We start from the raw sequence: 26,972 nt of genomic DNA on the forward strand, positions 1-26,972 counted from the left end.
ACACTGCAGAGGCATACCAGTTGGCAAATTCTGACTTACAGTTCTAAAACTCCCACCATATATTCCCACTGGGCCAGACAAAAAGGCATTTAAATCAGAGAAGTAATACAAGAAAAATAACAGTTAAAACCTCAAGGTGTAACTCTTTACAGAGACAGTGGGGAGTTTCCTTTTCCTAATATTGACTTTGGACATGTCCACTCAGCACCCTATAGAGGCTGTGGACAAATTATACCCCAATTCTGCTAGGTATCATGGTATGAGCTACCTGAAGAACCAGAATTACCAAGGGAGATTTAGTTTAATATTGCAAATCTGCCACCACCAAAAGAAAAACCTCTAAAAAAACTAGTGACTACATAAGATCTGTTCACATATTAAGGATTATAGTTTAACAGCCACATCTTAAGATTTGAGAATTTTTCTAGGTATTACTTTTTTTTAAAGGGAAAACAGAAGACATATGTAAAATCTTACCATCATATTTAAACCAACATAGTACTTATTACCACACATATTCCATTACCTAAGTAGCTTTTTTTAAAGATGGGGTTTTTTTTTTCTGTCCTTTTTCTGGCTTTTCTTCCCCCTTTTTTCTTTTCTTCCTAGCTCTTGTTTTTTTACTAAAGCATTTTTATGTATATCAAATGTACTTGATTTGGGAAAAAATTAGTGCTTTAATTAGAGCAAAAAGCACAGAATTAACAGCCCATTAAAATGCACAAGACTAAATGTGAATGTATCTGTTTATTTACAGCTTTTGATGTTTAAAATTTCAAATAAAATGATCTGTCCAATGGCTGCAGTTTTTAAAAATAAATCATTTTTCCATTCTCTTCTAGAAAAAGCTGCAGCACAAATTAACAAAGAGTAGTGAAAACATAATTACATTTAAAACATAATTTAGAAAACATTATGTACCTCTTTTAGATTAGGAAGCATAATATTGTAATTGTTGGTAACAAAAGCCAACAAGAATGAAATACAGACATTTATAGCTTATGTTCACATGCATCTTATAAAGACAACAAAAAACAGATAAGTTTTAAACTTTTACTAGACATGAATATAAACATATATATAGGCAAACCCTCCCTTTATTTTCACCCAAAAGTTTTCTTCTATATTCAGTCAAAAAATTTTGACTTTTCAAAAGTATATGACAGCTGTCAGTACAAATCTCTCCCTTCTTTAACATTTACTTTTAATTCTATGATACATAGTTTGGATATTATGATGCATTTTAAAATGGAACAGTTTAATGCTGAACCCAAGTTGCTTCAATGTAACTAGAGAAGACTTAAAGCTAGCACTGTACCATATCGAATGCAGCATACATACTGTATTGCCCCGTGCTAGTCTGATATATGCTAGTCGGTACTGCCATGGTAGCGATGTTAGGTGGCGTTCCTTCTTCCTCTGATTTTTCTTCTTCAATCTTGGGAACACCAGGCACATCAGAGGAAAGTTCATTCAGTATTTTTCTAAAACATAATTAAACAGCAGAAATAATTAAGATATTTGAATGAGGTTTAAAACAAAAAAGCTATAATGGACTAACTGCTTTGATATAAAATTATTCTCCTTTTTTGGAAAAAGTATCATTACAGGGGCGCCTGAATGGCTCAGTCGGTTGAACGTCCGACTTCAGTTCAGGCCATGATCTCGCGGTTTGTGGGTTTGAGCCCCGTATCGGACTCTGTGCTGACAGCTCAGAGCCTGGAGCCTGCTTTGATTCTATGTCTTCCTCTCTCTCCGCCCCTCCCCTGCTTGCACTCTCTCTCTAAAATAAATAAACATTAAAAAAAAATTTGTTTTAAGTATCATTACAGTAGGAGACTTACCTATAAGAGGGTCTTCGTGAAAGGATTTCTCTACGTTTATGAGAATCAATTACACCTTCTGAATCTGCAGACTCATCTGTCTCTGCAATTGTTGCTACCTATAATACAAAAGTTTCTGAAATGCATCAGAAAATATATGACCTCCTTCAACCAAAAAATGGTGCTGAAGGGTCTGTGTGTGCAGTACTAAACCAGCTGCTGGCAAAGCATCCAGCAACAGAACACACAGAACCTACACTAAAGCAGCTCACACCTGGCATTAGGAAAAGGAGCACAGACATACACATTTCAGTTGTAGAGCAGGTATGTGTGGAAAGGAATGGGACAGATAATAAATAGTACAGAAATGCAAATGAAAGTCATTGGAATGGCAGGTGAGGCTTCACAGGAAAGGACTAAATATAAGATACGTAAGACCTAAGATCTCAACCTTGAACATACTCTTACAAATCCAGCGGGGGATTGAGAGGCAAAATAAAGCATCTCTACCTCACTGCCCTCTTCACAATACCACAGCTGACTTGAGCTAGGTCTTCAAGTTAGACATCAGATAGGTTCAAAGAAGCAAATAAAAAAGTAAAGGGGCGCCTGAGCGGCTCAATTGGTTGAGCGTCCGACTCTTGGTTTCATTCAGGTCAGGTCATAATCTCCCAGTTCATGGGTTCAAGCCCTGCACTGGGCTCTTCACTGACAGTGTGGGGCCTGAGTGGAATTCTGTCTCTCTCTGCACCTCCCCTGCTCACTCGCTCTCTCTCTCTCTCTCTCTCTCTCAGAGTAAATAAACATTAAAAAAAAGAAATACTAAAAAAAAATAAAGAAGCCTGATTAAAGTTAAGATTTATATTTCAAGAAGGTTGGAGCTTGATGGTGGTAACTCCTGAAAGTCAAAATAAGGAATTTCTCCTTAAAAGAAAGGTCAGAGTTTTAAGTAAGGTTTCATTTTTCAAGTCACATGATAATAACATGATTATAAGGAAAGGGTGAAAACTAAAATAACGAATCTCTACAACATGACAGTTCTCAATATATTTAGCCAATTCAGGGCATAGGGTAGTTCTGAGTTTATAAAACTCACTTTCCTTATTGTTATAATTATATGAAAATTTGATTTGGGCAAAATCAAAAGAACTTATTAACATGTCAACAATATGAGCAGGAATATATACTTCCCAAGGCACACTGATGTACATCTATGTTCACCTACACATACAATCTTATGCATCTCTGGTCATAGGCACTCCACACATAAGCACACATACCAATAGAACTTAGAAAAAATGTTGTTGCAATCAACAATCATGTATCACCACCAAACATTTACCACATTATACTGGGCTTTCACACATCTCTCATATAATTATAACTAACCCCTTATGTGAGGTAGGATACTATTTTAACCATTTTTGAAAGGTGAAGCCGAAGTTCATGTACAGACATTAAGTGACTTGACCACTGTTCAACAAGTAGGAATTCTAAGACAAGATCCACTGGCACTTACCTCTACCAAGACAATTAAATCATCCACATAACAAAATCCAAAAAAGCTTACTGAATATAAGATAATACTTTCTTCCAACAGCAGCCAAGTTAAAACTAGAGTAGAAATACCTGCACCCCAACAGAAGTCATAATTCAAAAAGGAGAGTGGAAAGACTTTCTTGTTTTATAATTACAGTCAGAAAGATTCAGAAAGTCTTGGAATCAAGGGTCATTATGGAAAAGAACAAAAAAAAAAGACTGCTAAGAATGACTCTTACTCTTTTGAAAAGATACCTGTGTAGGAAAGATAGCTAAGCTTTTAATGAATGTGGATTTATTACTTCAAATATAATTTTGCAAACTGTTTCATTATTCTGCAATAAGCTGTACTCAAATATGCAAGGGATGAGATTAAGTATGCATATCTATGTTTTCCTCAAGATCTTTCTGTCATCAACTATGTTCAAGTAAATTTCAACATTTAAAGGATAATTACTGAAGTAAAAAAGGAACAGAAATAAATTCAATAACCAAGAAAGTATGCTTTTAAAAAATGCATACTTGAGGTGCCTGGGTGGCTGAGTCAGTTAAGTGTCCAACTTCAGCTCAGGTCATGATTTCATGGTTCATGGGTTTGAGCCCTTTGTCAGGCTCTGTGCTGACAGCTCCAAGCCTGGAGCCTGGTTCAGATTCTGTGTCTCCCTCTCTCTCTTCCCCTCCCCCACTCATGCGTGTGTGCTCTCTCTCTCTCAAAAAAAAAAATAAACATTAAAAAAATTAAAAAATTAAATTAAAAATGCATATTTACTCACAATTATCAGAATGGCTGAAATCAACAACACAAGAAACACCAACATCCTTCTTGGTGAGGATGTGGAGAAAAAGGAACCCTCATGTGCTGTTAGTAAGAATACAAACTGATGCAGCCACTGTGGTAGACAGTATGGAGGTTCCTCAAAAAGTTAAAAACCCTATAATCCAGGAATTGCACTATTGGATATTTACCCAAAGAATACAAAAACACTAATTCAAAGGGATACATGTACTCCTATGTAGCATTATTTACAATACCCAAATTATTGTATATGGAATATACATGGAATATGGAAGCAGCCCAAATGTCTATTAACTGATGAATGGATAAATATATATATATATAATGGAATATTACTTAGCCATAAAAAAGAATGAAATCTTGCCATTTATAACAACGTGGATGGAGCTAGAGAGTATAATGGAAAGCAAAATAAGTGAGTCAGAGAAAAACAAATGATTGATTTGAAAGACCATATAATTTCATTCATATGCAGAATTTAAGAAACAAAACAAACAAGCAAAGGGAAAAAAAGAGAGAGAGAGACAAACTAAGAAACAGACTCAGAGGACACACTGATGTTGGTTACCAGAGGAGAGGGGGAGTGGGGGGATGAGTGAAATAGCTAGAGGGGATTAAGGAGTGTGCTTATGATAAGCATCAGGTGATATATGGAAGTGTCAGATCACTATATTGTACATCTAAAACTAAAATTACACTGTTAACTGCAATTAAAATAAAAACTTGGGGCACCTGGGTGGCTCAGTCATTTGAGCATCCAACTTTGGTTCAGGTCGTAACCTCATGGTTTGTGAGTTCGAGCCCCTAATCGGACTCTGTGCTGACAGCTCAGAGCCTGGAGCCTGCTTCAGATTCTTTGTCTCCCTCTCTCTCTGCCCCTCCCCCATTCACATTATCTCTCTAAAAAATAAATAAACATTAAAAACATTTTTTTAAATAAAAACTTTAAAAAATGCATACTTAATTTATATCTATTGATGCAAAAAAATGTTTTAGGTTCAAGAAATGTTAAGGATTCGTGACCAACTTTGATAATAATAAATAATAAAATAGATCTCCAGATCATAACCACAATAATCCTGTCTACAAAAACCAAGGTTTCATCTGAGTGGGGTTCGTGATGTAGAAGTCTAACACCAAGGTGACAATAATATCCTATGTTTCCTACAAATTACACATATTAAAGATAAACTTAAATTTCCACCTACCTACTAATGTCAGTATTCATGAAAACAGCCAATACTATAATCTTTACTGTGTTTATCAGACATCTTTGCCAAAGAATCCTCAAAATATTTTTAAGCACCACTGGAGAGCTTTGCTAAATAAATCTGTGTTTGAGTACAGAGCAACAACTCAAAGAATTACTCATCTGACAATTACTCATTCTGCAAATTGAGAGCTAACAACCAAACTGCAAATCTTTGGTCAAATCTATGTATCTCACAGGGCACAACACACTCCACATAGGAAGGGAAATTCCTCCAAACTTCTAATAAAAAGATTTGAGCATAAAAGCTACACAAAGAAAAAAAAGATGATAAATGAATTCGTAAAAGGGAAAAGAAAAAAAAAAAAAACTGAAGAAAGTCAAAGACCAATCATCCAGGAAGGAAGCTAACCTGAACAGTTTGTATTTGTGGTGACTGAATAACCGATGGCTGTGGTGTCTGAATTACTCCCTGGACATGCACAGTTTGGCCCGAAGGTAACTGCACTAGAGTTACAGCTGGGGAGCCTCTTCCGGTGCCTGATCCAGCTACAGAAACCTGCAAAAACGATCATCATTGAGGATTAAGACTGGATCATTTTCTGTTCTTTTTGTTTTTGTTTTTGTTTTTTTTTTAAAGAAATACCAATCACTATTAGGACTGGCCAATTCTTCCTTTCTTTCTTCTGCTTCTAAGAAACGATGAGCGTGCTGGGGTACTTACCATTAGGAGGCGGTTACTGTGCTGGAACAGTCATTCTCTGATGTGATAGATATTAAAGAACCCATGCTCCTCACTTTCAGTTCCCATGCTTCGCTGGCTAAGAATGTTCCAAGCGCAAAGTTCTAAAGCAGTTAAACTACCTCACTACAACCTCAAGACTACCAACAGTGAATCCTTATTTTGGCCAGAGTATAAAGTACCTAACTTCCTAAGAGAAATTAGAGACAGAACTTAAATGCGGTGAATTATTTTTTAATAAATGAAACGTTTGCCACATTCTAGTATTACTCCAGATGCAAGTTAATGCCTTGTCTCTATGTTAATGGAAATCAGTTACTGTTATCCCCCCATAATCACAAAAAAGGCACAGGCCAGAGGAATTCCAAGACCCCTCATGCCCTTAGTGTGTGTGATCCAGAGAAAGTACATGCCTTGGAGCTGGTATGGCCCTCTTACAGATTCCCTCCCTGCTAGCTCGAGCATCTAGAGAAGAGGGCCAGAACCATCATTCAGCTTGCACAGAGTACAGCCATCTCCCAGCACCCCTGAGTGCTTTCAACAGAGACCTGTACCAGCAAAACACAATACCTCCACTCCCCTGGATTTAAAACCTGCTAAGTTTCCTACTGACTAAACAACCCAATCCTATAGGCCAATGTAATCTTAGAAACTTTGCCTCCTTTTACTGTTTCACTACTCATTATAACTTACTCGAGAACCAAAGACTTTGGATATGAAATAAGTGAAATAAGCTACCAGCTTCTATCATGAATGGTAGTAGAACCACAAGATCTAAAACAAACTTTGAAGGAAGTCTCTGTGTAGTGCCTCACATTAAGAAACACCAATCTACTTTCCAATCTACTTATACTTTAAAGCAATTACTAAAAACTGGGTTTATAACAAATAATAAGATTTATTTACAAGATCATTTCCTTAGAAAGCAAACTTCTTCGGTAACCTGGAAGTAAAAATCGTTCATCCATGCAAGAGAACCTATGTGGTGAGCATTGTACTGGGTGCACTAGGGTATAAAGTAGAATTGACAAAACTAACACCTAAGAAACAATAGCACGCCAAACAGTATAGAACTAATTGCTCCATTGTACAGGTCGTGAAAGTCAAGGAGTACAGAATAGAAAGATCAGCATGGGCCTGAACAGTAAGTAGAGGCTTTGTGTAGAAGCCACAACTTGAGCCAGGCCCTGATATGAGCTTACATAACCAACAGAAAAGGGCAGAGACACCCAAAATGTAGCCCACAGAGCAAATTCAGCCCACCTGCCCTTGCAGTATTATTGCCTACGTTAGATTTTGGGGGAAAGAAAAAGATCATGCCATAATAGAATCGATAAATTTAATAACTAGAAGTTAAAAAACAAAGGGGGAGGATTTGTTTTACAAATGACAAACCAGCACAAAAGACAAAGCTGTACGAATAATAAAAGGGCATCCACCCCTTTGTGGGCCAGTTACCAAAAGGTATTCTTTTCACCACACAAATAATTCTCAAACTTTTTAGTCTCTCAGGACACCTTTATACTCTTAAAAATTACTGACGACTCAAAAAGCTTTTGTTTATGTGATTTATATCCAGTAGGGTGCTGTCAACATTTGTCAATCAGTTTTTGGGGAAGGAGAACCTTGATTTGAAAGGTTTGCTGATTTCCATAATGTAAAAACTCCTACTGTGGCAGATTTCAAGTTACCAATGGATGACACTGAACATAAAGTTGGAAAAAGATGCACATAAGTGGCTCTCACAAGTCAGCTCCAGCATACCATTGGTTATGTGCATTGATATTTATCATATTAGAAATGAAAACTGAAACATTTTTACATTTTAAAAATAACAATTCCATTACATGCTAACATAAATAGCATTTTATTAAAAATAATTACATTTCCAAAACAAAATATTAGTGACAAGAGTATCAATGCTTTACTTTTTTATAAATTCTTTTAATGTCTGGTTTAATTTAAATCAGCTGAATTCTCATACCTACTTCTGCACTGAATCTGTTGCAATATGTTATTTTAGTCAATACCTGAAGAAAATCTGGACCTCACACAGACATATCATTGGAAAAGGAAGAGTAATATAATAGCTTTTTCAAAATATGTGGATAGTGTTCTTTGTTACTACACCAAAACTCAACAGGTGGTTGCTTCACATAAAGATTAGTTGCAATGTGGAATCTGGAACCATATCAGTTACATCCATGGACCAGTCTTATACTTTGAATGGATCCCATGCATGATTCTGTAACACCATGCAGTAGTTATCTGGAAAATAATGGCTCACTCAGTTAAGCAGATCTCCCAAATGCGGACACATTTCATGATACTTTATCAGAAAATCTCATTCATTAAAATCAACATCAATCTCATCAGAATACTATAAATACTGAAAAACTATCAAGTTCACAATGGTAGATGCAGGACTTCCAAAATTCAAACTGCTTAAAAAGCTTAAATTTTTTCACTGACAACAAGCACTGTCAATTGTTTTCCTTGAAGTGACAAGCTTACTTCATTTGCTTTTAAGAAAACGTTTTCCAAATGCTCAAGTTTGAATAGCATAGTTTGGCTATTGGCCATTCTTTTAAGAAAACTGATGTCCTATGGGAAAAAAACCCAGCTAGTTCATCTCGCCACTCAATTACTCAAGTGTTTTTCTTCAAGAACACCGTCAGTTTTTACTACACAGAAATGCTTTCAGTAAACATACCGATTTCCTAACACAGAATATAAAAATAACATGTACTCAAGGGTCAAGGTTTGATACAATGGGTAATATTTATTGCTTCACCAGGGCATTTTTAAGTGAAACTGGTATTTTTTGAAAACTGCAAGAGAATGTCCATGAAGAACACAATGACTACTGGCATAGTTTGATGCCTCTGACTTGATTCATGCTAAGGTGCCAACAGCTTTACCCCTACCCTCTTCTATTTTTACACCCATCAGTGCAAGTATCAATATAGAGAAAAAGGAAAAGAAGCCTTAGCATTATTATGAAAATACTTTAGTCCTCCTAAGCCTCCTGAAAGTCTCCTGGAGTCTCTCCTAGGGTTGTGCACACCACACTTTGAAAACTGCTGCTGTATCCCAATGTAGCTCTTAGGCCCTGGCTCGCAGCGTAAAGAACTGAGCACCACAGCAGGCTGTGATATCAACTACACCACAGCAGCACAGCCGGAACCAATATATCCAGTAACCCTGATAGTTCAGATGTCAGACTGAGTAAAACAGAATATGAATTATACCCAAGGGTACTATAAGTATTACAGACTGGACGTGCAGATTGAGATGGCAGATCAGTTTTCTCAAAAGAATGGCCAATAGCCAAACAAATTATGCTATTCAAACTTGAGCTTTAGGAAAACATTTTCTTAAAAGCAAATGAAGTGAGCTTGTCACTTCAAGAAAAACAACTGACAGTGTTTATGGTCAGTGATAAAATTCAAGCTTTTAAGCAAAGTTTTAAATTTTGGAAATCCAGCTTCAAAGACGTTAGATATTTTGAAGAATGAACAACTCAAGAAAGATTCATACAGGTTTGATAAATATAAATCATGTTCTAAGTTGCTTTACTTACCTTTCAAGTATAATTTTCAAGATTTTAAATTATTAAATAATCACTCTATCAAAGTGGCTTAGTATCAAGAATACCTGCTGTGGAAAGGGAGCTAATACAAACTGTATTCCTAGAATTCTGGAGATGAGTTATAGGAATTCTATAACTACAGTGAAACTTCTCTATGTCCAAACTCTGGGCAGTGCAAAAGCTCACGGGTCAGCTCTTTTGTTAAACTGCTGAAATACACGTAGAGAACCAGCAGAAATGACATACCCTAGAGTTAGAATTAAGATATATCTTTGGGGAAAAAAAAGACAAAAACAAAAACAGAAAAAAACCCTTAGATCTAGAGACATTCTATACTCAGACATTCTATTCCCATTGATTTTACCAAAACTGATGTGACTAGTATTAGTCCTATCACTGAACTGGTAGAGTTAATAGGCTAAACCACTGTTATTCATTAAAAAACAAAACAAAACCTCATGTGGCTCCCTACATTTACATCTTAGTATTATCATTCTATTATACTGATCACATGGGCCACAAGTGCAATATACAGCATCCTTGAAGTGGTGTATTGTACACAGGTGGCATAGAACGAACACTGGCAATGATTCAAGAACATGCATGGAAGTTCTAAAGCCAAAAGTGGGTAAATAAAGAAGCATCTTTTTGTTTTGTGTCAGGTGGTAGATTCAGTTTTAGGTAGGCCAGGTTGAAAGCAATGGTAGGGCAACGAAGTGAAAATGCTAATAAGAAGGAGAATTGTGTGACTGATGCCTTAGAGCCAAAAAAACAAAGATCTGAGCAACACTAAGAAAGAGCAATCTATTAAAAGTATTATAATTACTTTATTCATAATGTGCAAACAGAATTCTAAAGAAGCTCTGGAAAAAGAAGAGAATTAAGTCTTTCCTAAAAAGACATTGGTAAAGGGACATAAACTTTAGTTCATCTGAACTAAAATATGCATACTGTAGGTAGAAATAGAGAAATATTTCTTATAAATGTCAACTACTCATTCCAAGGCTAAATACACACAAAAAATCTCACAGAAACAAGTCATACTTATGAATTAACTCATTCTTTGATTCTCTTGACAAATACTTATTGGGAGCCTGCCATGTGGACCAGTCTAGACAGTGGAGATAGTGAAAAAGTTTCTGCTCTCCCAGATCAGGAGACAGAAAACAGATGAAGAGACAAATGTATCATTTTGGGTGGTGTTAAATTCTTCAAAGAAAAATGAAGCAGAGTAAGAGATCAGAGAGTGACAGGCAGGGGTAGTGTGGAAGGAGGCTAATCAAAATATACCTGTTGTGGAAAGCTTCTCAGAGGAGGGAACAGTTGCTTTTATAAAAAGCTTAAATGAAGAGAGGGAGAAGGCCATAGGAAGATCTATGAGTATATTCATCACATTCCAACAGTCATGTAGACAGCTCCTCAAAAAACAAAAAAATAAAATGGGTATATATTTTATATTTCATATTTATATCTCTTTTTATGAGGCTCAAAAAGTGTGTAGAATGAACTCATAGTAGACATAATTTACCTTTTCTTCCAGATCCCCTGAATAATCCTCTTCTATTGGGTGCCTGAAACATAGATTATGCTGATGCCACCACATCCACCACCAACCCCACTAGACAGTAGTTGATCTGAAGTTAAACTGATGCAACCGACAGCCTTACTTGGCTTTGCAATAATAATTTAAAAATCCTTATAATGACACTCGTAACTGGGAAAACCTCACAATGTTGTAACACAGCACTTGATTAGCACCTAGTGGACTACCTCCAATCCGTAGCCAGGTTCCCTTATGATGGGGTTTATGATGTCACAGTGCAGCTGCAAATGTCACAGAGCTATTGGGCCTGCATTCAAGACAGTTAATAAAGGGTGGGAAAAAATGTGAATTCACATCATAGCAGATCTCACTGTCACTTCTGCTCCTGAGAAATCAAATCTACACATTACCTATTTTAAGGACTACAATTAAAATCTACTAATACTCTAAGCAAGAAGATGGGAAACTATCTTGATTTCTGTGTATTAAAACAAGATTCTTAAAAGAGTCTGTTTCTTCTATGAGAAAAAAAGTGTTTACAGAATATTTCACATATTTTAAGGTTGGAATCAGGGAGATAATATTATAAAAGTGAACACCTGAATAAGATGCAAAATATTTCATTTTATTTTTTTAAAAGTTATTCTTGGGGCACTTGGGTGGCTCAGCTGGTTGAGAGTCCAACTTCGGCTCAGGTCATGATCTCACAACTCATGAGTTCAAGTCCCGTGACGGGCTCTGTGCTGACAGCTCAGAGCCTGGAGCCTGCTTCAGATTCTGTGTCTCCCTCTCTCTCTCTCTGCCCCTCCCCCACTCACTCTGTGTGTGTGTGTGTGTGTGTGTGTGTGTGTGTGTGTGTATCTCAAAAATAAATAAAAACATTAAAAAAATGAAAAGTTGTTCTTAATTGTACTAAATGAAGAAAACACAAAATGGAAAATATAGACTTCGTCTCATTTTTAGCGTCCTTCTTTCCTACAGAGTTTCTTTTCTTTTCTATTTTTAAGTGTGGCTAACAGACTGCAAAATTCAACACAGTTAAATTTTACCTTGGGAATTTCAAATATTTACTGATAACACACTTAGCACATAAGACTCAGATTTTTATATCTACTATGTTAAAATTCTAAAGAGAACTCCATGGGAATGCTGTTGTGTCACATGCTTTTATTGTGTAGGGGGCATAAACAGATACTATATGAAATCTATAACCTGAATACTATAAGAAGGGGGAAGTGGGTCACAGTTTCTGGTACTGTAAATATAAATGGCTGAATATTAAGTCTCTTTAAAAAAATTCTCCTCTTGGGGCTCCTGGATGGCCTAGTCAGTTAAGCATCTGACTCTTTGGTTTTGGCTCAGGTCATAATCTCATGGGTTTGTGGGATCAAGCCCTACATTGGGCTCTGCACTGACAGCACAGAGCCAGCTTGGGATTCTCTCTCTCCCTCTCTCTGCATCTCGCTCGTGCTCTTCTCAAAACAAATAAAAAATGAAATAAAATAAAAATAAAAACTAAAATTTTTTTTTTAAATTCTCCTCTTGAAAGCAAAGCAAATATTGGAATCAAGTCATTCTCAATTATACAGAGTCTATTTTGATTATACATACATCAAATGGAGGATCATTTGAGCACAAATTAAAATTAGGGGTTCTTCAGCCTTTGAAAAACAATGTTCTAGCTGATTTGTTTCTCCTACCTGATCCTTATAGTATCTTGAACTTCCTATTTGTAACAGTTGGAACATCATTTTTTATGCTAACCAATATGAGATGTGCTTCATTAATCATACTATATTTTAAAAGCACTATGAAAATGAGTATTATCTTAAAGAAGTCATAATTCTTTTAACTTGAGAACTTTTAAAAATCAATTTTATATTTGGTTTCAGTAAGACTGAAACTAAAACTGATCATAATTACATATTTGCCAGATGCAAATAAGCACACCTAATGAAGCTGCAGTGAAATCCTGAGCCCAAAATGGCATTTACCGAGCAGATATAAGAATCATAAATATTGAAACTACTCTTAACAATAATACAGATCATTTCTAATAACGAATAAAAAATGTATATGCCAAAAGCCAGAAACCACAGAACAAATGTTGAAAACCACTTATTAGCCAAACTTCAGGTTAATCTTTATTTCTGAGCAAAAAACTCTTTGTAAGAATGTCTATAAAGCAAATTGCAATTCACTTGAATTATTTTATTTTGTTTCTTCAAGCAATAACTTGGTGTAAGTTCCTAAAGAGTACTGAACTGGCAAAAAAACAAAAACAAAAGCAAATACAAAACCCCGTAAAAAAAGTAGTAACAGGGGCACCTAGCTGGCTCGGTTGGAAGAATGTGTGATTCCTGCTGTAAGTTCGAGGTTCACATTAGGTGTAGAGATTACTTCAAAAATAAACTTCTTTAAAAAATAGTAATAATAAACAAAATGTGGTGTATATACACACACACACACACACACACACACACACAAAGGAATATTATTCAGTCTTTAAATGGAAAAAAATCCTATCACATACTATGACACGGATGAACCTGGAGGACATAATGCTATGTGAAATAAGCCATTCACAAAAAGACAAATACTGATCCATCCACTTACATGAAGTATCTAAAAGTAGTTAAATTCATAAAAACAGAAGGTAGAGTGGTGGTTACCAGGGGTGAAAGCAGAGGTAAAAGAAAGTTTGTATTTAATGGGTACAGACCTTTGGATTTACAAGATGAAAATATTCTGGAGATCTGTTTCACAACAATGTGAATATTCTTAACACCACTAAACTGTACACTTAAACTTGTTAAGACTGCAGATTCATGTATTTTTTTACCAAACACAAAAAGTAATAAATAACTATGGCCCCATATTTGGTGGATATAGTAACTAACTAGCTTCTTGGCAGGAAAGCATTCAATAAATTGACTGTACCAAAGGCAATGGAAAATATAATTCTAAAACTCTGGGTGCTCTTGGCCCAGAGTTATGGTTCAACACTTAAAATGGGTACTGGCGCTAGATATAACATGGAAATAATTAATAATACATCAAAATGGATAAAATTTAAATTTTCTATGCTCTTCACACACCCCAGATGAAAAGCTGAGTTGGAATCTAAATATGTAACTATCCTGGGGTGTCTGGGTGGCTCAGTCATTTAAGAGTCTGATTCTTGGTTTCAGCTCAGGTCATGGTCTCACGGTTCCTGAGATCAAGTGCCGCATCGGGCTCTGTGCTGAAAGCGTGGAACCTGCATGGGATTCTCTCTGCCTCTCCCTCCCTGATCACATGCTCTCTCTCTCTCTCTCAAAATGAATAAACTTAAAAAAATGGAACTATCTTAATCTGCCACTAAACAATGAAGGGATAACAGTATACAGTCTATATGTAATAGATACTGCATAGTACTGCATGTGTGTGTGTGTATGTAGACACACATATAGTTTTATACAGCAACTATATGTAACATGTATTTATTATATTCCATTATTATGGAATTTCCAAGGTACTGTCTGGTTCAACACAGAGTACCCTATGTATTACAAGTAGACTGCTTAATGAAATCTAAAACCAGATTGCCTGGGTTCTAATTTTGGCTCTGCCTCTAACTAGCTGTGTGAACTATGAAAAGTTATTCAGTCTCTCTATAACTTATTTTCCACAAGTGCTAAGAATGAAAGAAGTACCTTTCTACAGAGTTGTTATGAGGACAGAGCCCAAGTGCCTGGCATATACTGAGCATGCAGTAAATACTCACTTTTGTTATTTTTATTATTGTTGCATTTCATTTAAATGATTTAGTCACGAATTTAGAGGTTAATTAATTTACATGTATTAATCCTCTGATTTGCAAAGGTTAAAATACTCTTTAAGTCTTCCTTGAAAATTCAGGTGGGAAGTTAACAAAATTCAAAATCCAAATCAGTGACAGAATATGACTAGACCAAATTGCATCCTTAAGTTTTTTCAGTTTCAGTCCAAAGGTCAGAGTACATACACAGGCAAGTCAAAGAATTTTGCTCCTAAAAAAAGCATTATAATGAAACTTGGTCTTAACATGAACTCTAAAGTCTAGTAATAAATCATAATTTAGGTTTTTAGAGCCAAATGGCATACAGAAATTCTTGCAATGTTTTAAAATCCCTAAAAGAAATCCAAAGTATAAAAATTTAGGAGCATAGGGCGCCTGGGTGGCTCAGTCAGTCAAGCGTCCGACTTCAGCTCAGGTCATGATCTCATGGTTTGTGGGTTCAAGCCCCGCGTCAGGCTCTGTGGTGACAGCTCAGAGCCTGGACCCTGCTTTGGATTCTGTGTCTCCCTCTCTCTCTGCTCCTCCCCCACTCACGCTCTATCTCTCTCTCTCAAAAATAAACATTAAAAAAAATTTTTTTTTTAATTTAGGAGCATAAAACATACCAATTAAAGAAAGTTCATGGCATCATAGCAGAATGTTGCTTATAAAACAACTATAAATTATCTTTCCTTTTCTATACCCTCTGGAGGCCTATTTGAGCATAGTCAGTAGATTTATATTACTTTTGAATGAATTTCTAATACAGTGTATTTTTAAACCAGTATAAGCCACTTCGTCTTAAAGCCTAATGGCAACCACTGGCCTAACTGCTACCACTCTAACCATCTGAGGCAGGTTGGTGTAATGATAAAAGCAAACAGGTGCCAAGCACTGTACTTGCACTTCACACACCGCATCTCCTTTACCTTAATCTATGAAATTAGTATTTTTATGTTTTTAAGAAATGAAGATCAAAGAATTCAGTGTTAAGTATTAACTTAAAACTATATATAAACATTAAGAAACTAATTTTGTGTCTTTAGTGTTACAAAATAGTACGAAAAATACTTCACTACTTTTAAGTAAACAGCTACATTTAATTCAAACTGTGCATATATGTATTCATGAGAGTTCTTTTTCCTTACACCAAGTGCAAAGTAGTAAATAAGTCCTTAAAAAAGGTAAAACTAGAAAGTTCTAAGGACCTGGGAGACCAACTTACACTAGCAATACCTATCAGTGTATTAACATATCTGATTATCAAATATATACCCATTATCTTTTTTTTTTTTTTAAAAAAGGTATTATCTGCCAAAGTAGAGGTCTACTGCTGTATAGAACATACCTATTTAAAGGTAAGTTTTTTTTCCTGAACTATTTCTGTTTGCTTCATCTTCATTTGATATTGTGTCTACTTAACACATTCACTACCATAAGCAGGCTTTTCTCTCCAATGCCATTTTGGAGAACCATGAGAGATTTAGCTGTCAGGCTTATAAAACTCACATTTCTGAAGAGCACTATTAAGCTGCCATCACAATTAATCAATGAAGTGAAAATTTCCAAAAGCCTCTGTGTTTTGTAGTTCTTTTAACAAATCTAATTCCTTTAACAGTTTGGAGTTTACAAAGGTCGTAGCAATGTTAAAAATTAAAATCAGACAAACTAAATAACCTCTGAATCTTATTCAAAGAAGAAACCACAAAAATTAACATTCCCTTTTTTCAAATTTCAATGTCTACTTTTTGTTGTTTTTTCCATTATTGTCATAAAGTTAGAATAAAATTTGCCATTAACCATCGTAAGTTTATAATTCAGCAGTAAGTTATATTGACACTGTTGTGAAACATTCATTCAGAACATTTTCATCTGGCAAATCTGAAAGTCTGTACCTCTTAAACGTCAGCTTACCTATAAACCATTCCCTGAGCTTTAAATTAAAATATTAAATTAAAAAAAAAAAATAATTATATTATATATTTAAAATAATTAAAAAATTATAATTAATAAATATTAATTAATATATTTATAAATATATATTATTTTAATTTTACTAAAGCTGAGAACTTGGAACATGAAACAAAAGGTATCCAAACCTCATAGAAAATCATTACAAATGAGGGAAAATCTTTAACAATCTCTCCAGCACTAAAACTAATTTGTATGTATTTCTTTCTGATTATAATAAGTATAAAAACTAAATCTTTTTCTGCAATTTGCCTCTGATTGCTTTAAACCTGCTTAAAGCACCTTTGAAACATTAAATTTTATTCAAAGTTTTATCACTAAGATGCAAATGTAGAGTGCATCCTACAACTAAAAACTAACGTTTAAAGAAATGTACTTAGCTATTATATACAAAATTACAAAATATGAGTACAGATATAGAAATATAACGTTCTTGTTCAAACTGAACAAGTTCACAAATTACTCTCACTTATGTCCCTCAAACCTTGAATTACCTTCATGAATGAGTTATATCTCAAAACTGTATTTTCTTGAATTAGTTGACTAAAGAATATCATACAATGCAGATTTCACATTTACTGAAAAAAATTCAGTTTTACTTTTTCCTCCAACTTTTGTTCATTTTTGAGATCATTCTAAGTGAATAAAACATTACATAAACAATTAAATTAAGGCAATGAAAAAGAGCCAGAAGAAGGAATACATAAAAATAAGGAGCAATAGAAAATTAATACTGAAATGAAAATTTTTACCTCAAAATCTTGAGAGGAATATTTTTCTCCTTCAGGAAGAATCCCTCAAGTAACGGAATTAGTAAGTTGAAGTCGGAAAACCAAGATTCAACTAAACACTAAGCTTAAACTAGATTTAGTTAGCTAACAGTAAATATACTAAATAAACTAAACACAATGCAGCCGATCATTAGCATACAAATAGGAAGCTGCTGACCCATTATCAAGAGCAAATGTTGCTTTTATTTTGTTTCATTTTGTGATAGCCAAACACATCCTTCCTGGTCCTACTTAGGACCAAGAAGGTGGATTTTTGGCACAGCTAGCCAAAGCAATGAGAAATGTCATCGTAATTGTCCACCAGATTGAAACAGAAAACATAAAACTCATACACTGAAATGTGTCTTTTGTTAAATCATTCCTGCTTCAACCCCTTGCTGCATGCCAGGTCTGCTTTCTTCTTCTTTTTTAAAAAAAAAATTTTTTTTTTTTAATGTTTATCTTTTGAGAGAGAGACAGAGCACGAGCAGGGGATGGGCCGAGAGAGAGGGAAACACAGAATTTGAAGCAGGCTCCAGGCTCTGACCTGTCAGCGCTCACGAACTGCAAGATCATGACCTGAGCCAAAGTGGACGCCTAACTGCTAACTGACTGAGCCACCCAGACGCCCCTGGGCCTGCTTTATTCTGAGGTGCTTCTTTAAATACTGTTTGCATTTAGAACAGACAGGATAAGAAAGGAGATCAGCAGAGCATATGATCCTTGAACAGTCCCCAGTGGTTTTCTCTGCTGCCTATAGTCTCGTTTCCAAAAATACACAGGTCCAAAGGAAAGATTAAATTTTATATTGGAACAAATTCTCTTGAGGCAATATAATGACCCTGATTATCTCCAGAGCTTCGAGCTCCATGACTCCTGTGATTCTGCTCCTTTCATCTTTGCTGAAAGCTTGAGAACTGGTCATTTATAAAGAAGAGGTATTTCAGAGAAGAGGTGCCAAACTCAGGCCCACAGACTTCATCAGCCGCTCTAAGGAATGAGGCTCCAGAAAGCTAGTTTTAAAGCCCATCCTTTCCAGTGGCTCCATGTGGATTATTACCTCACCTACCCACATCTTCATGGTGGCACTAACAATCCCCAAGAGGCTTACAACAAGTGAAGTTCAGGGTGTCCTCAATCTTGCTTTCAGAGTAGAGTACACATTTGTGAGATAAATGGGAAATGTGAATAAGAAGTACATATTATGTCAAGGAATTATGCTTGATTTTATTAGGTATGACTGTGACATTTGTCACAGTAAAAAAAGTCCATAATCTTTTATAAGTTGTATACTCAGAAGTAGGAGTAAAATGACATGATGTCTGCAATTTGCAGAGTTGCTTAAAATACTTCAACAAAAAAAGAAGATAGATGAGACTATAAAATCTTAGTAACTGTTTATATATCCATACATATAAATTTATAGTAGCATTGTTCTAGTCTTGTATATGTTTGAAAGCTTACATTATAAAAGTTTAACTTCCCATTATCCATTTAAAGATTATATTATTTCCAGAGGATGTGTGACTATTTTAAAACTAATTGTATATACAGTAATATATACATATGTATATACTTATGCACACACACGCGCACACACACACATATACATATATATATGTGTATATATATATGTGTATACACATATATATATACACATATATAGTAATTTTGCTTTTCACCATTTTGGCTTTTGGACAGGGTTTTTTCCTGGTTTGGTTATCTAAAATAAACTCTCCAGGGATGCCTGGGTGGCCCAGCTGGGTTAGGTGTCCGACTCCAGCTCAGGTCATGATCTCACGGCACGTGAGTTCAAGCCAAGTAGGGGTCTGAGCTGACAGTGCAGAGCCTGTTTCAGATCCTCTCTTCCTCTGCCCCTCCCCTGCACGTGTGTGCTCTCTCTTGCGCTCTCTCTCTCTCTCTAAATAAAAACTTTAAAAATAATAATAAAGTAAAATAAAATAAACTCTCCAATTTATTACCAAGAGTTTTTCCAAGGGGAGAGGGGAATGGAATCTAGTCTTACATGGCAACACATACACTTAACAAAGAAGAAAGCAGCTTCAATTAAAAATAAATCAACATGAAAAATAACTCAGGCAAGAAGAAAGCCAACTCGCAATTTAACCTCCAGGATTTGCCACCCCAGGGTCTGTTTATGGAAACTCCTGCTTTCCAGCTCTTTGACATTATCACCACTGTGACTTCTATATACTTTTGAAGATACACAGAAGGAAAAGACTCCACATATCTGGGAAGTTATAAAACAGAAAAACTGGAAACTTAAAACTCTAGCCTCCCTTTGTACACACAGAGGCCTGAGGGCACAGAGCAAGCTCAAGCTGTCAGATCTTCATGAATGTGATGGTTTTTGGAGTACCCTTGATTTGGTTTTTGGAGTACCCTTGATTAGCAGAAGCTTTGGAAAAGCCAGGGTACTCAAAACTACTACTAACAAATGATCAGATGCAAAGGATCAAACTGATCAAATCTTTTGGTCTTTTTGTTCCTATACTAGTTAATGATAATTTGACCATGTAAAAATGAAATTAAATGTTACAAATTCCTCTCTATACAAAATAGTCCTCTAATCTGAAAAAAAATGAAACAGGTGGCAAGTATACATTGACATCAGGAATTATTCAGAAGAGTAGTCACTTTTAGTATGCATTATAGGTTTAAAAAAGAGTTCAACCTGATTTCCTAATACTTATATAGTATTGCATAATAATGAATACCTCATAAATGAACAGCTTCAGGCATCACAAGAATATAAATTGGTAATCATGTTTAGAAAATTTTGACTACTAAGAACTGTGTCTTAATTCTTCAAAAAATCATGATCCATGCATGGCACAGAGAATAACTCTTAGTTAACCAAAATAATCAATGATTCGACACAAGGGTTATCTTAATCTCTCAACATGCTTAATGTGTGTAAGATAAAAACCATAGTTTATTTTTTGATCCAATCTTTAAGACACATAGAAAATAAAATACTAGAGCAAGTTCATGTACTTGCTATTCAGATTTAATAAATACCAACATTTGATTAGTTGAGACAGTTAAAAAAGCAAGCATTATAAATGTAAGTCACAGGCTTTTCCTAGGTCTGATTCAGCCTTCTCACACGTCTCTCTCTTTCCATTTTCCTCAAAACACTCAACTTTCCCATACCCCTGTTCTTTCTCATACCCCTGTTCTCATTCCTTTGTCTCACAGATCCATCTTTCTCTATAATTACACAGAAAAATTTCTTAAAGAATCTATACTCCCAATTTCTACCTCCTCTACCTCTTATTCATTTTCTAATCTACTAAAATCTAGTTTCTGTTCGCTGGGCTCTTATTTAATTCTAAGACCTCATAAATTCAAGGTTATTTTTCAGACTTCACATTACTTGAACTCTTTACCAACTTCTGAACTGATGCTCACAGAGCTGGGTGTCACCCCGGCTGAAGGTCCTCAGAATTGCAAATTATCAGTTTTAGACAATGGAGAGCTATTGTTTTGACTGTGCAGGCCCACAAGAGGGAGGGGGAGGCTCTGTGAGGGTAAGTGAGCCAGTACCTAAGAGGAGGGTGGTGGAGGCGAAAGGAAGATTTGCTTTCAAATACTGCTTCAGCAAAGAAGGGCAGAATTACAGATCAGGAATCATAGTGATAAAAGCTCTAGAGGATCACAAATTTATGAAAAAATATATGCGTACTGTATTCTATTTATACGGATCATAAGACTAAAAGATATATACCAAAATGTTAACAATGATTAAATTTCTGGATGTCAAGATTATGGACAGTTTTTATTTTCTTCTTTATAATAATACATATTTTGTTAATTCTCTACAATGAACATACATTTTGTTAATAAGAAAAAGGCTGCCCCCCCTTTTAAATAGCAAAAGGTCTGCATGCCTGTGTCAGGGTAACAAAGAGGGGGTGTTGCCAGGGAGATGCAGTTCCACAGAACACTTGTGAGAAAACCCCCAGGGGGTGAGTGGGTGTTAGAAGTTTGAAGGAGGAAGGAAAAGCAGGCTGGGTGCTTGGGGTCCTGTCCTGGGGATGAAGGACCTCACAAGAACCAGTCTGGCCTGAAACAACCCAGGAAGTACCTGGTGTTCCCCCTGGACCTCCAGTCAGCCATCTGGGTCCTTTCTACCCTCCCTTCAAGATCCTATGAAAATCTTACCACTCCACCATATCCCATAATACCATGATTCCACATAAATGGTGTCCTCTCTACCCGTTGGTTGACTTCCAATCCAACCTCCACATAGTCCACACAGCTACTAGTGTTCTAAACATAGTGAACATGGAAAATATTTCAAGAATATTTAGAATCCAGGATACTCTACACTCTCAAATGTACATGACCTCTGCATACCTTTACCAACTCAGCATCCTAGCCCTGAGGCTGGGCTCCAATTAGCTTCTACACCTGTAGTTCCCTGACACCATGTACTCTCTGGCTTTGTGCCTCTGCACACACTCTTTCCTGGCCTACCATATGCTTCCCTATCCTTGTCCGCATGGCAGACTCCTACATCAAACCCTTTACATCTAGCTCAAAAGTAAGAATCCTCCGCAAAGTACTCCCAGTTAGCAGCTGCTCCCTCTCCTCTGTCAGCCTTACATAAAGTTTTATGGCACTTCTTACACTATTGGAATTATCATTCAGACACCTGTCTTCCCCACTAAACCATGAGATATTTAAGGCCAGAAACTACACCTCCCCATGCATCTAGCAAAATACCTACACATTGTAGGTACTCAATAAATATTTGATGAGCTAAATAAACAAATGTGTTTGTTTTTACTACATATTTTTATACATATCTCAGAAATAAATTTTAGGAGCTGAAAACCAGGCACTAACTCATACTGGTAGTCTCTAAATGAGACCAATTCAAAGATCTAGCTAAAAAGAAAGTAAAGATCAAAGCAAATATATACCAGGCAAATGGGAAGATTTCTGCAGTATTTCTACCCGAGAATATAAGACTATACCAACTTGGAATTACCAAACTTCTCAAACAGTAACTTGAGGATTACATGTCGTAGACAGGTTTTTGTTTTTCCTTTTGCATAAGTGGTGGTGGTGGAGGGAGCACAGCAAAGTGTCTGTTACAAGGCAAAAGTAATTAAAATACGTATCTTCTCTTTGAAATCAAATCAGCAAGAATGGCTGATAACCAGGGAACAGAGGAAACTTAAGGTCAACTTCAAGAAAATAGAATTTCCATATAGTTTAACTTTCATCAGTGCCTGCCTACTGCCTACATTAAATTTACCTGAGCTAAGGTAGGGATTGAATTTTGACCAGTCTGGGTCTGCATATCAGCAGATTCTCTCTCTGCCACAGAATCTGTTACACTTCCATCCTGCTGAGATTCAATTGTTTCCATGGTCATTTGTCTGAAAAGACAATAAAAAGGAAGAAGTATTAAGGCCCTTTCTGAAAGATTTCTCTGCTTTTACCTGGCCTTCTGATATTCATTTCTGTCATCCAACTGTTCTGCCTTACTTTTTAAGAAATAGGTTCAGTGGCAGTCTTAACTCTCCAAACTAACTCTGCTCACCGCACACAAACATTACCAAGGGAGCCCTGCAAAATGTTTTATGGGAATTCATTTATTAAAAAAATTTTTTTAACCTTATAAGAATGTCTCCTTGATAATTATTTTAAGCCCTCTAGTATAAATGAGTGAAAAAAGTAGGTTTTCTATCTTACAGTGAGTATAAATATTCTAGGACTCTCAAGGCCTAATATACCTGCTTGATAATATATACTATCAAAGAATTTCCCCATTGTCTAAATTAAATGCATTATAATATAAAGATGTGTCTAGCTTTGCCAGCACTAAGTTTCTGATAAGCCCCTCAAACTGAATCACACAGGGTTGACCACATATTCTGCAACTCCCCAGTTCCTTAAAAAAGAGAATCTAATTTTTTCAGGAAAAACTTTTGACACAATTTTGTCTGTGATTTCAATTTAAGTTAATGATTTCTGTATTTCTATATTTTATCCCGCTAGAAGAAATTACAAACAGAATAAATTAAACAAAATCAAATTTTACAAACTTATAGGAACTGTGTTGCCTACTCTTATACATCTTTTCAACTGTCAATGATAAACGTGTTTTTCTCAGTTTGGTAGTCTAAATACATAGCCCATAAGTATGCAAGCCACTTAGAACTTTGAATTAAAATGTACAGACCTTTCTTCCAGAGGTAGTTACAGATCCTACAGATCTTTCATCTATGTCTTGCACTCAATTATCTTCTTTTGTATTTCAATAGTCATTACCTGAATCCAAGCCTTCCATCCTCAAACCTATGAGTTACTCCTCACTACTGAAAAGCATTTTCAGTACTTATAACTGATCATGACAATTTAGAGCAATTATAAAAGATAAAAATCTACAGTCTACTATAAAAAAATGTCTTTCCCTCAACACTCCCCAATTCCCCTTATCTCTCATTATTTTCCAGAATAGTCTAGCTAAGGATAGATCATCACCCTGTATCAACTGACAATTCTTAAGGCTCTGCTTTTGCTTATGTGAACAGTTCCCAAAAAGAATACCTCAGAACATTAGTTCTGCAGGATATGAAAAGGTATTATCATTAAAAGAGGGTAAGGGGTGGGGTGCCTGGGTGGTTCAGTCAGTAAAGCGTTCAACTCTTGATCTCGGCTCAGGTCATGATCTTGTGGTCGTGAGAATGAGCCCAGCATGCCCTGTGTTGACAGCATGGAGCCAGCTTGGGACTTTCTCTCTGCCCTTCCCCATCTTGCTCTTGTGTGCACTCTCTCTCTCTCTCAAAATAAATAAACTTTTTTTTAAAAAAGAGAGGGTACACTCTCTTTTTTTTTAAAAAAAGAGAGGGTACATTTTAAAATGGAACACTTAATGAAAAAGTTGTAAGTATCCAGGGTTAAAAGGTTTTCTTTGCTGAACTTCTAAGAAGCCTGAATATGCTAGTGTGCTTTCAGAAGGTGAAGGGTGCAATAGGCAGCATTTTCCAAAAGTATCTGCCAACCAAAGACTTTTTCCACCTGGTAGGTCCCAGAAGTGGTGTTTTGAAAACAACTTGAGAAATGTTGTCTTATGCTATTTCTTACACCTTTTAAAGCTCTCTTAAGGCTCCGCCAAGAACTTGAGTCTCAACTCAAACACTATATATGCTAGAAGGCCTTCTCCAATAAACTATTCATTTTAGAAACATTTAGTTAGCTCCATCTACATGACAGGTCCTGAAAATACAAAAGTGGGTAAATCACAGTCCGTGCCCTGAAGGAATTTATTCATTAGTGGGTCCCTGGACAACCCTTATCAGAAGTAACTAACGTACTTGTTTTGGGGTGGGGGGTGAGAAGCAGATTCCCAGGCTCAACCCCAAATCTACTGAATCAAACTTTCTGGGACATCCAATTTTTTTAAATACAAGAGATTCTGATATATATTAAAATTTAGGAAAAACTTAGCTTATTGGTCAATTCTATCAGGTAGACCCACAAAAGGGGAACACAAGTAAAGTAACTTTTTTTTAATGTTTATTTTTATTTTATTTTCGAGACAGAGAGAGAGAGACAGAGTGAGAGTGGGGGAGGGGCAGAAACAGAGGGAAACACAGATTCTGAAGCAGGCCCCAGGCTCCGAGTTGTCAGCACAGTGCCTGATGTGGGGCTCAGCTCAAACACACAAACCACAAGATGATGACCTGAGCCAAAGTCAGACGCTTAACCAACTGAGCCACCCAGGAGCCCCAAAGTAACTTCTTAAATTGTGTCAAGGATATTATGCATAAAATGCTTTGGGAAATATAGGAAGTAAGGATTATATATACCTGCCTGAGGATAGGGCCATATGAGTTGTGTATTAAACAAGAAGAAGAATTTAACCAGGTAGAAGAGGAAAGGAGAACTATGAGAGGAAGTGAAGTATGGAGCATAGTTAGAAAACACAATAGCTGATGGTGGTAGAGAATCTGGCTGCTAAGGGAGCCTACTTAGATTCAGTGAGGAAGAGGCAAAGCAGGACTGTAGAAGTAGGGCTAGAAAAGGTTGAACGGAACCAGAGAAAGAATAGCTTTTAATGATCTAGAAAGAAAAAAAATTTCCACCTCACTCATATGCCTCCTCTACTCTAGGTCCTTTAGTGTATTTTGTCCATCTATATAGTATAACGTTTCAACTATTTGATATCTACATAGAATTCAGTAAACAAGTCAACAATAAGCCAAAGTTACTTGTTAACAGGCAAAACAAATGGCCTAAGATCCATACACTAAAACTTATAAAACAAAGAGAACTTCTCACGGGTTCATACTTTAAACTCATTGATTTTTAGGGGCGCCTGGGTGGCGCAGTCGGTTAAGCGTCCGACTTCAGCCAGGTCACGATCTCGTGGTCTGTGAGTTCGAGCCCCGCGTCAGGCTCTGGGCTGATGGCTTGGAGCCTGGAGCCTGTTTCCGATTCTGTGTCTCCCTCTCTCTCTGCCCCTCCCCCGTTCATGCTCTGTCTCTCTCTGTCCCAAAAATAAATAAAAAACGTTGAAAAAAAATTTTTTTAAACTCATTGATTTTTATTTCAAAACAATTCTCAATCATCTAGTTTCTAAAAATACTAGATATAAGAAGTGACAGCTGACAATGGCAGGGATGGAGGGGGTATGATACAGAATATAATAAGCAGATCTAGAATTCCAAGTGTGTGGCAATTGGGTCCATACAGCATAAAGTTGCCAAGTTCTTTACATTCAAGAAATTGAAAAATGTAGGAGTTAAAATTCAATAATGGTAAGTATCATAACTATCCTGAGTCATCAACTAAAGGTTAATATACTCAGTCTACTTTAAGGAAAGAGATACACATAATAGAATGCAGGAAGACTCTCATCATAAAAAGCTCTATTGGGGGCACCTGGGTTGCTCAGTCGGTTAATCATCTGTCTCTTGATTTTAGCTCAGGTCATGACTCATGGTTCCTAAGATTGAGCCCCACAGTGGGCTCTGTGCTGACTCCACAGAGCTTGCTTGGGATTCTCTCTCTCCATCTCTCTCTGCCCCTCCCCTGCTCGTGCTCGCTCTCTCTCTCTCTCTCTCAAAAAATAAACATTTAAGAAAAAAAAAAAAACAAAAACTTTAATGCTTAAAAGGTCACCTGAAACTAGGACTCATTTTTT

General features: G+C 36.1%; 1 protein-coding gene across 25 annotated transcripts in view; it reads right to left on the reverse strand.

The window, feature by feature from the left end:
• CREM (cAMP responsive element modulator) overlaps positions 1–26,972 on the reverse strand; it is a 73,267-nt gene that overhangs the window by 29,695 nt on the left and 16,600 nt on the right. For 10 of the 25 annotated variants that reach the window (XM_019465129.2, XM_019465121.2, XM_019465117.2 and 7 more), the window contains exons 3-6: positions 23,076–23,199; positions 5,781–5,927; positions 1,845–1,942; positions 1,342–1,484 (exon numbers count right to left, since the gene is read on the reverse strand). In XM_019465129.2, the coding sequence (XP_019320674.1) occupies positions 1,342–1,484; positions 1,845–1,942; positions 5,781–5,927; positions 23,076–23,199 (512 nt within the window). Of the gene's footprint in view, positions 1–1,341; positions 1,485–1,844; positions 1,943–5,780; positions 5,928–6,092; positions 6,670–11,230; positions 11,463–23,075; positions 23,200–26,972 lie in introns of those variants that run through there. The other 15 variants (XM_019465137.2, XM_019465135.2, XM_019465126.2 and 12 more) reach the window with 8 other exon arrangements.

This window comes from Panthera pardus, unplaced genomic scaffold, assembly GCF_024362965.1.
Source record: "Panthera pardus isolate Hobbes unplaced genomic scaffold, ASM2436296v1 HiC_scaffold_6, whole genome shotgun sequence".
Taxonomy (NCBI): domain Eukaryota; kingdom Metazoa; phylum Chordata; class Mammalia; order Carnivora; family Felidae; genus Panthera; species Panthera pardus.